This window comes from Phragmites australis, chromosome 16, assembly GCF_958298935.1.
Source record: "Phragmites australis chromosome 16, lpPhrAust1.1, whole genome shotgun sequence".
Taxonomy (NCBI): domain Eukaryota; kingdom Viridiplantae; phylum Streptophyta; class Magnoliopsida; order Poales; family Poaceae; genus Phragmites; species Phragmites australis.
The window spans coordinates 25,832,981-25,844,189 of record NC_084936.1 but is presented as its reverse complement, the minus strand read 5'-3'; the positions used below and the strand labels follow the sequence as shown (position 1 = coordinate 25,844,189).

Sequence of the window (11,209 nt, the reverse complement as noted above, 5' to 3'; positions counted from 1 at the left end):
TGAGGCTTTATACTACATAATGCACTATCTTCATCTATATTTAAAATCTAAATACTTGATGGATAAAATCCATATGATCTATGGAACTCTCTCAAAGAGCGATGTGAACAGCAAAAGGCAGTCATACTGCCCGAAACACAACGCGAGTGGTTCAACATTCGTCTCCAGGACTTTAAGTCCATTGGACAATACAATCATGTTGTTCATAAGATCTGCTCTAGGTTGCTATTTTGTGACAAAGCTCCCACAAATGCAGAGAAAATTAAAAAGAACTTTGTCTACAATGATTTCTGTCCATAGGGTATTACAACAACAATACCGTGCTAGAAACTACCAGCACTATTATGAATTAATTCACACTTTACTTCAGGCCAAAAAGCATGATGAACTTCTTTTGAAGAATTATCATCAACGCCCTACTGGCACTGCCCCTTTACCTGAAGTTAACTCTAATATTTAAAATAACAAGAAGTCCGACGCCTAAAAACGCTGCCTACAGAACTTAAAAGGAAAGAAGAACCGCAACAAGAAGCAGAAATTTCATAGACACAACAAGGGGAAGGGAATTTTCAAGAACAACAACGATAAATATGACATTTGTTGTAAATGTGGTTGCTACAGTCACACAACTAAGAAATGATGCACCCCAAAATACTTGATTGATCTCTACCTTTTAAGTTCGTCGAACAAAGCCGACCAACTCAAGGCGAAAGGTATAAAGCTCATTTTAATCTTCAACTTGACACCACCAGGATGACAAGTTGTTCCCAAAACGTTCATCCAGAACCGAACAACGACAACACTCTGCAACAACAAGAAGACTTTGAGAGCACCAACAACATGATCATGAAATTTGCTTCCAATGATTTATTTGGATACCTCAATTAGTCTCCTAATTTATTAGATATGTTATATCTATGTCCTACATAGTATTATAATAGGTTGTTGTCATCTTATATTATATTGTATATTCCAATAATGTATTAGCACATTGATACTCAATAAAGTTGTATGGATTCTATATATCTATGAATAATTTCACTTTAAATTCTCCATTTCTATATATAGATGTCTACAGGGGACAATCCGATGGAAGAGAAAATATGCTTAGTGGATAGCTGTACCACTAACTCTATACTTACGGAAACTAAATATTTCTAAACTCTTAAAAAGAGTAAAGGAAATGTTTTGACAATCGCTGGACGTAATGCTATGATTGTTGGCTCTGATCGCACCACAATCACTCTCCTTCTGAGTACTTAAATAACAATCGATGATGCACTATTATATCCTGATTCAACATGTACCATACTAAGTTATAGAGATATCCATCAAAATAGTTTCTATATCAAAACCTATGATGACAACAAAGAGGAATATCTTCTCATTACAAAAAATAACGGATATACCAAACAAATTCTAGAAAAAAAATTCCTATTTATCTTCAGGATTGTACTATATATACATCAAACTCGTATCACATGTTGTGTATAAGGTAATTTTTCAGAATGTTAACACATTTTAAATATGGCATGATCGCCTTGGTCATCTTGGTGTAGGGATGGTGCGAAAAAGTATCTACAATTCAATTGGTCATGGCATAAATACTTTCAAATTCCCACAATCTTCGGATTTTGTATGCACTGCATGTGCCACAGGGAAATTGATTTTAAGACCCTCTTATCTTAAAATCTGAGCTGAACCACTCAAATTCATTGAGTGCATTCAATGCGATATATGTGGTCCTATCCAACCATTAACTGGATCATTAAGGTACTTTATGGTTCTTATTGACGCATCTACACGATGGTCACATGTGTGTCTTTTGTCCACACGAAACCATGCCTTTACCAAAATAATTGCTCAAATTATTAAATTACGAGCACATTATCATAAACATATGACACAATCCATTGAATGATCTATGTGGCTAAATTCACCTCATGTGTCTTCAATGATTATTGTATGGCTCTAGGAATTCAAGTCCAGCACTCAGTACCATACATCCATACTCAAAATAGTTTGGCTGAATCTCTCATCAAGAGAGTCAAGCTCATTGCATGAAAATTATTACATAATTACAACTTTCCAATTTCATGTTGGGGTTATACAGTGTTACACGTTGTTGACTTAATTCAATTGCAACCAACTGCATATCACACAGCTTCCCCACTGCAGTTAGTACGTGAAAATCCTCCTAGCATTTCCCATATGTGAAAGTTCAGTTGCGCTATATACGTACCGATATCACCACCGCAACGTACATCAATGGACTCACATAGAAAATTAGGGATCTACGTGAGGTATAACTCTCAATCAATCATAAAATACCTTGAGCCCCTTATAGGAGACCTATTTACAGCCCGGTATGCTGATTGCATATTTGATGAGGAGCATTTCTTAGCATTAGGGGGAGATTTCAAGTACCAGAAAGAATACTAGGAAATCAATTGGAATGTCACAGATATTTCCTCCTTAGATTCACGTACTCAAGAATCGGAACTTCAAGTTCAGATGATCATATATTTATAAAATATTGTAAATAGCCTACTAGATGCATTTACTGACAACAAATATATCACTAAATCCTATATTCCTACTAGGAATGTACCGGAAAGAGTGGAGGTACCAAATAAAACCAGTTAACTCCCAAATCAAAATAAGAGGGGGAGAAGTACGGTCATAAAGGATAAAGCTTCTTGCAAGTTACTATGGAAACAGAGGAATCTCTCCTTCAAAATAGTAAATGAAAATCAAAGTCAAGTTGAACGACACCCGATGCCTATGGATACTATACATCCAGTGGATAATCAGCATCCACATCCCAGCTCAACCATGCACACAAATACTGATGCTGGGACATCAGAACACCTAGACTCTATTGTAATAGGAACTCATGATGAGTCAGAAAGGGTAGATGAAATTTTCATCAATTATATTAATTCTGGAGAATCATTTGACAGAAAGACTATAATCATCGACACATACTTCTCCTCAAAGATTGCAAACGACCTTCTCAATGGTCCAGATCCCAAGACCATGGCAGAATGCCGCAAGCGCTCAGACTAGACACAATAGAAGGATGCAATCCATGCAGAATTGTGCTCGCTCTCCAAAAGAAAGGTATTCACATCAGTAATACCTAATCATCATAATATTTTTTCTATAGGATACAAGTGGGTTTTCATCTGCAAAACGGAATGAAAACAACGAGGTGGTGAGATATAAAGCGAGGCTTGTAGCACAATGGTTCATATAGAGATCCGGTATTGATTTCAATGAGACTTATTCTCCAGTAATAAATGGAATCACGTTCCGATATCTAATTTCATTGATAGTTTAAAATCATCTATCTATGCAATTGATGAATATAGTGACCGCATACCTATATGGGGCACTTGATTCGGATATATATATATATATATATTCCGAAGGACTAGACATTCCGAATCCAAACGCAAACCGCAACATGTATTGTGTAAAGTTTAAAAAGTCACTATATGACTTAAAGCAGTCGGGAAGAATATGGTATAATCAATTAAAAGAGTTTTTTTTTTACAAAAGGGTACTCCAACAATGATGATTGCCCATGCGTTTTTATAAAAAAGTCCTCAATAGTATTTTATATTATCTCTATCTATGTTGATGATATAAATATCATCAAAAATATAGAAGATATAGATGAAGCACGTAAAATGAAGGATTTGGGTAATATCAAATTTTCTTGGGTATACAACTCGAACATCTTCCTTCAAATATTGTAGCACACCAAGCCACATATACCAAAAAAATATTAAAGAAATTTAATATAGACAAATTATATCCTTCTAAGACTCCTATGGTTGTTCGATCTCTTGATATGGAGAAAGATTCATTTAGATCACGGGAGGAAGGAGAAGAGATACTGGGACCTAAGGTCCCTTATCTTGCAAATTGCACCAGACCTGATGTCACATTTGCAATGAATTTACTAGCTAGGCATAGCGCTGCTCTAACTAAGCATCATTGGACGAGAGTCAAAAATATATTTCGATATCTTCAAGGCACCATAGATCTTGATCTTTTCTTTAAAAAAACAAGATATGAATATGATTGGATACACTGACGCTGACTGTTTATCATATCCCCACAATGCCAAATCACTTCATGTTCTTACACAGTGGAACAATTATTTCATGGAAGGCTTCATGTTCTTACACAGTGGAACAATCATTTCATGAAAGTCTTCAAAACAAAATCTAGTGGCTACATTCACAAATCATTCTGAAATAATTACATTATATGAAGCATCACATGAATACATATGACTTCGTAGAATGATAAATCACATACAATAATCATATGGTATTAGTTTCATTGGATCACCAACAATTATCTATAAAGATAATTTTGCATGTATTGCTCAAATACAAACAGGTTACATAAAGAGCAATATAACCAAATATATTACCCCTAAAATGTTCTACCCTCATGAATTGTAAAATAATGGGTAGATAAAAATCTTGCAAAATAAGTCATGTGATAATCTCGCTAATTTATTCACTAAGTCCTTACTAACTTCTATATTCCAAAAAATTATTCATAAAATTAGTATGCGACGACTTCGAGATTTACAAAGTTCAGGGAAGTTGATCCCTGAATAATAACATGTTCATAATTATATTGGACTATTTTCCTTTATGAGTTTTTCCTATATGATTTCCCATATAAGGTTTTTAGCGAGGCAATATCTACCTTATTCCTCTTATTTTTTCGAGAGGTTTTTCGAAGATTTTAATATGATCCAAAGATCATAATTATCGCTCTCTAAGCTTACCAATAAGTTTTTCCTACTAGATTTCTTATATGAGCTTACAATGAGGTAATAACCGATATATACCATATTTTTCTCCTTATATTTTTTATTGGGTTTTAAAAGAGTTTTAATGGCATATCAATATATCAAACTATTATTTTCTCCTTATATTTTCCCCCATAGATTTTAGAGAAGTTTTCAACAAGAAGTTTACATTATAAATAATTAATCAAAGTAGAGTGTTACAAACAAATATTCTAGAGAAACAAACATGTGATCAATTAGCATCACTAACTGTCATCTGCAGTTACCAATCACAGCGGCACCTATTCAGTGGTAGTTGCAAACGAACAGACATATTCATATCCCTTAGATATGTACATATGTAAATACTGTTTATGAATACAATACAAATTTTTCACTCTTTGTCCACTTAATTCTATCTACTACTTTCCTTTTGAACAAAACAGTCAAAATTCGGAAGTGAAAACTCCAGGTACGTTGCAGCTGTTTCCGTGAGCTCACGAGTTGCAGTAGCCTCTGGGTTGTCATTCTCAAGTTCAGTTAGCATCTACTGTGAACTATTCGGCTTGTTTGGAATGTATGAATTTTTCGACAAGTAACGAAATTTCTCTATAACTACAAATGGGCCCCAAGCATTCAGGGGAGAGAAGCACGTAAAACACGTATGCAAAATCGTTTTCATTCTAACGTGCATAGAAGTTTTGACCTTGTTTGATGAAATAGCCAGATCATATGCATGCTTATCAAAATTTAGTCTCTTTTTTTCTTTTGCGAAGAAGAATCCGCCTTGTTTAATCAAATAGACCCGACCTCAAACACCTACAGCAAATATCCTAGGAACTTCATTCTACCTTCACTTGTGAACATAGTGAAAAAATTCAAGAAATGAACTCACCAGGTGTGGGGATCACATGGTCCGGGAGGATGGCGTCCGTCGATTGATTGAACGGCGACGATCCTCCCAAATCTCTACTAAACCCCACATCCATTATGTTCACAATCCTGCTTTGCTGCTTAACTCCGCCTTTTCATCTTAAAAAAAAAAAAAGAACTGCTCTGCCTTCTCCACCGTAATCGCCAACGCGGCCACACACAGACCAACACACTGCTTTCGAAAACATTACCTCAGACAAAAATAATAATAATAAAATCGCAGCTGGATGTACTGCAAAACTTGCGTAACACAGGAATTGCACATAAAATTTCGATACAAGTACAGAAAATCCTCAATATTCCTTAGTAACCCTCGGATCCAAACAGCTCCCACTTCCCAGATTACCTCCAAGGCTCCAACAAGGAAAATTGCAGAATTATTTGAGTGGTACATGGTTACAAGGCCTACGTAATGAAAACGTACTCAGCTCACATATTTTCCGAATTCTCTAGGTGGTGGACCACCAGAAGCTCTTGGCTTATGATTCGTGAGCAAGGAGCCTTGGGCTGGTAGATAAGAATAGAATGAACCGAGTCCTGTGTAAAATTTCTTAGTGCATAACGGAGCAGCTTCAGTATATATCATCTATCAGGGCACACAGCCCTGCACAAAGGTGCCAAAAATGCAATGAAAAAAATGCAACATATCCAAAAGGTCGAGAAAAGGTTTGTAATATTTAGCACAAGGAAACTTTGAGGACGGTTTATTCAAGAACTGAAATACTTCTGGGAAAAAGGTTTCGGTAGTTAGGTAGTGCGAAGAAACAAGGGCAACAATGCAATGTTAGAAAGGGGACAAATATCAACCAACCATTGTCTGATAGAAAATTTCATGGTGAAATATCAGGTTGATTTCACAGCAGTTGCAAGTGATTTAAGAAGAGCTGGTGATGGCCGTCTTAAAGTGTGAGTGAGAAGGATCATCAGTGACAACAGTGTCAACGCTCCAGCTTGGTGAGCTGAGCCCAAAGAGGTAGGAACATACATCAAGAGTGTAGATATTCCCAACGTAACCTGGAACAGAATATGTAAGATTATTAGAGGTATCATATACTAGTGTATGTCCAACGCCGTCCATTGAATAGTTCGTAAGGTGCTAATTATACTCTTCACGTGATGCAATAACTGCATCTGGTATACAGATTGGATTATGCACAGCAATAACTTTTTATGTCGGTTATGTGCAGGAACTGCATCGGTAGTGAAATATTAATATCAAATAAACCCAAAGAGCTGAATTTATTACCTGAAGGGCAGCCATCCCAAGTGTGCTCCCGATCAGAGATTTGACTGCTGGATGCATGTGTATTTTCCTTGCAGCCAACCACAATCCACCCACAGACAATAAAGTGGTTGTTGCAAGAATTCGGTGATTGAGCTACGAAAATGGAAAGAGCTTGTTAATCCACAAGACTGGATGAAGAACTCTAACCCACTGAAATAAGTAGTTCTAGCCAGAATGGGCAACTTAAGAGAATGAATATGCAAACCAGTGGCATAAGCCTAAATATTCAAAAAGCAGTGACATAAGGAGAAAGTGCAATTCAAGCGATGGCATAGATCTTATCAAGATTTAAGAACGAAATATTCAAGACAACAAGAACTTTTGGAGCTGGACTACTTTTGTTAATGAGAACATAAACATAACTGTGAAACTATCATTAGGGAAAATGGTTACCTGCACGGTAGATGTATTCTCAAAAAAATTGCGTATGAAAGGCTCCATGCTAAAAACATCTTCTGGAATCCAAGTGTCACCCATCTTTGGGAAAGAATTGTAAGCATGCCCCTGGTGATAACAATCAGAAATAGTTAGATGAATAGAACCAAATGCATAGCTATATATAGTTTCCAAGATAGGAAAGAAAGAGAATGTAAGACATACTGCATCATTGCCAGCAACAAATGCTCCAGATATGGCAGTAATGCCTACCACAGCACTGACAGGAATTGCCAATTTTCTAATTTTCGCTGCACCATTTACCCAATTCATTGATCCAGTCGGGGGATCTGGCATCACTACTGACAAAGCAGTCCACAATATACCGCAGTATATAACAAATGCAGATGTCAGATGAGTCGCCAACCTGTAAGGGCTAACCCTTGGTTGAACATACTCAGATGTTGGTTCCTAAGATGTAAAAAAAAAAAAAAAAAAAACTGGTGAAGCTCCAAGCGACAAACCAATTAGTTAAAGGTGAAAGACATTATAGAAGGACCTCAAGACCACTTTTCACCATCCACCAGCCAATAAGTCCTTGCCCACCACCAAGAGCAAAAAGAGCCGACAACCTAAGCCCAAGTTGGCGGGTAACATACCCTTTTGCAACAAAGTATGCAAAAGGAACCACAAATACAAAGCCCAAAGCTCTTCCCCACATTCTGTGTGCATACTCCATCCAGTATATAAATTTGAAATCTTCAAGGCTCATTCCTTTGTTCACCCTAGATATGTTCATGGAATGCTGCCATCGCATTAGCAGAAATATGATATCCAAAACAGCATCTCTCAATGATGGGAACATAAAATGAGCAAATGAAGGAAACATATCTGGTGATAGTTATAGTTGTTTAAACGAAAATAGATAAAGATTACTAACAGTAGAGGGGATACTTGTTCCTTATGTTGAGAGTCCATGTGAATTACTTTTCCTATATAGCTAATGAATTAATATAAATTGCTATAAAACGGTACTCCATCCATTCTTTTTTAGTATATTTGATGTTCTAGAATCCAGCCAAACTTTCTAAAATCTGCAATACTTTCTAAAAGTATGGGGAGTTTTTTTGGTTTCAAGCACATGAGATATAGAGTTTTCCTTCCTACACTTTGGCGATTTTGAACAGGTTAGGCTGATTTTTGGCTTAATGCACATGAGAGCTAGAGTTTGCCCTACTAATATTTGACAAATTTGAACAGGTTAGGCCTCCATTTGGTTTGATGCCAAAACTTTGTAAGGATCCATTTTCTTTGGCTGTCTAGTTCATTTTTTGTAGCCAAAGTGGATCGAAACAGGGGCAGCCAATTTTGGTAATGGTCAAAGTCGCATCAATAAAAATAACAGGTCAAAACGGAGGTGTTAATTGGATTGGATGCCACAGCTTAGTCAAACCTTTCACAAGTTTATATTAAAAAACAAAAAAACTTGTTCATAATGTGTTAGCATTAAGATAATAAATTCAGTACTCACTGACATGCTCTAATACCATAAATTGTGACAGATAAGCAGTCCTTGAGAAACATTCTCTAGCAAGAATGTATATTTCATCCATTTCCAGTGAACCAACAAATTTATGATGCATTTTTATTACTGTTGTAAATATTTGTTCACAGATTCTTCAATTAACAGGGGGAGCTTTTAAGGACTTAGGCAGAGTGAAGTACAAGTTCAGTAGCATCAAAGTTGTGATATTGATGTTTCATGAGATGCTAGAATCATCTGAGAGGACCATAAAAATCAAATATGCTAGAAAAATAAGTGGTTGCATCATACAACAGGTCATTAACTAGTTTCACCACTGGTTGTCGGAAAGAGGAGACTGCACACTGCAGTAAGGCAATGCATAAACAAGTGGCAGCAATTGCATCCTTACCTCTTGTACTCAGGCGACTGCTTGTATTTCTCAAATTCCAGCAGCCAGGTCTCGTCTGACATTGGAGGTATTTCCCCGGTGAACTTCCAGTCAGTCATTGACAGCCCAGAACGTGTGAGCCGTGTAATTCCTCCTAGTATGACCAAGCTGAACACCCAAGCAGCACACCCAAAGAGCCATATCCCGACTGCCTTCTGTGCCTGAGGTCCTTTCGTAACGAGCAGCTTCAATCCTGAATTTACTGTTACATTGGCCACAGTTGAATTCAGTGCTGCCACGGTAGTAGACATTTTTCTTGTGCATTGTCCCAATAAGGTCTAAAACAAAACACTTGAATCAGCTGTAATTTTTGATGATTCCTTTCAACAAGCCAAGGTAAACTGATGAATGCTACTGAGGCGCCATATTCCTTAAAAGTTGAAGAAATAAGAAATGGATTCTATAGACGAAATGTGAATTGCATAAATGAAACAAAACTTATACACATCACATTGACATAAAAACATCCATCATTTTCATTTTTGAGTAATTATAGCAACTGAAGCGCCATTTTCTCTTCACTAAAGTTTCCTCATGCAGAGGTTAATCACATACGCTATTCCTTCCGATCTAAAATTCTCACGACAGACATGGCCAAGCTTCACAAAGCTATTTCACTATATCAATCAGATAAACCTCTCAACCCAAAATGATCATGTGTTAGTCCAAAACACAAATCCGTCGTACCAGGAACCCAATATCTCAAGGAGTGGCCGGTCCCGAGTCATCCCTCGAAAATGATCCCATCACAGAAGGGTCGGCCTTCCTCGAAAATGACGGCACCAACACGGGAAAGGGAACCACGCAAGGAGAGAGGTGGAGGAACGCGGAGAGACCCGCACCTTCGGAGACAGGGAGCGGAAGGCCTGGAAGGAGGCGAACCGGGAAGCGGAGAAGAAGGCCCCCGTCGAATCCAGCCGCGGCGGGAGGAGGCGTCCGCCGCCGCCACGGGAGCCGGGTCCAAACGTAGGAACAGCGGGTGCGGGAGCGTTCCTCGGGAGCAGGCGAGGCATCGTCATCATCATGGCGGAGGCCTGGTCCCTGCCCCGGCGGAGCAGCGCCGCGGCCGCCCTGCTCCCCATCGTGGCCCGGCCAGCGGCGGTGTTGCTTGCCGAGGAAGAGAAGCACGCGGCTCTTCGGGTTTTCCAGAATTTGTGGTTGGGGTTTAGGCGTCGTGGAGCCTGCCTGTATAAACAGAGGCGCTGACACACGGTTTTGTGCAAAACCCGTTGGTTCCACTACGGAAAATGCTGCCCAAAACCGCCTCGTGATTCGTGCGAGCTGCATGCAGCGGGGCGAATTTTTATATATATATATTTTTAATATTTATAAAACTACATATACGTTTGAAAAAATAATAACTATAATCTATCGTCGTACTTTGTTATCTTTCATCCAAGGGATAATATTTTTTTAGGGTTTGCTGAATACTGATTTTAGGGTTTTACCGTGATCATTTTTGTTTGCGGCAAAGTGAGTGTCGTTCGTGCGTGGAGATTCGGTATTTTTGAAGTATTTAAAACTATGTTGATATTCATTGTTTTTGAGATATTTTTGATATGTGAAATTGTCAGAAAAGGATTGTTGAACACGGTGAATCTGTGCGTCGCGTAGTCGTCCTGGCTCGAGTGTGTGTCTACTTCTGGTGCGCCAGGTAGCTGCGAAGCTCCGAGCTCGTCCCTAGGACCGAAGATAAACTCGTAGTCAAGACCTAAGTACCGTTCCTAATCATCTGCTCCATGTACTGTGTCGTTGCATGTATATCTCCGAGATAGTAGATTTTTGCATGTGGAAAAAGGAGGAAAACATGTTAACGACAATAAA

General features: G+C 38.1%; 1 protein-coding gene across 4 annotated transcripts; it reads right to left on the bottom strand.

The window, feature by feature from the left end:
* Positions 1–5,450: 5,450 nt before the first annotated feature.
* On the bottom strand, positions 5,451–10,559 carry LOC133895681 (cytochrome c oxidase assembly protein COX15-like). Of its 4 annotated transcripts, none has more exons than XM_062336152.1 (8): positions 10,228–10,559; positions 9,347–9,663; positions 7,972–8,197; positions 7,638–7,883; positions 7,431–7,541; positions 6,999–7,130; positions 6,564–6,766; positions 5,451–5,924 (listed from the first exon to the last, which is right to left on the bottom strand). In XM_062336152.1, the coding sequence occupies exons 1-7, from the start codon at positions 10,465–10,467 to the stop codon at positions 6,596–6,598; spliced, it is 1,443 nt and encodes a 480-aa protein (XP_062192136.1). In that variant the 5' UTR covers positions 10,468–10,559; the 3' UTR covers positions 5,451–5,924; positions 6,564–6,595. The 4 variants fall into 4 exon arrangements, with proteins under 4 accessions (XP_062192136.1, XP_062192134.1, XP_062192135.1 ...); XM_062336150.1 differs by lacking the exon at positions 5,451–5,924 and adding an exon at positions 5,983–6,356; XM_062336151.1 differs by lacking the exon at positions 5,451–5,924 and adding an exon at positions 5,983–6,289.
* Positions 10,560–11,209: the final 650 nt, after the last annotated feature.

What these genes read in the sequence shown, in the direction of transcription:
- LOC133895681 (XM_062336152.1), bottom strand. Translation starts at nt 10,467, where the DNA reads ATGGGGAGCAGGGCGGCCGCGGCGCTGCTCCGCCGGGGCAGGGACCAG. An exon ending in TGGTGAAAAGTGGTCTTGAG is followed by an intron (nt 7,884 to 7,971) that starts GTCCTTCTATAA and finishes TTTACATCTTAG; the next exon opens with GAACCAACATCTGAGTATGT. An exon ending in TTGTTGCTGGCAATGATGCA is followed by an intron (nt 7,542 to 7,637) that starts GTATGTCTTACA and finishes TGTTATCACCAG; the next exon opens with GGGCATGCTTACAATTCTTT.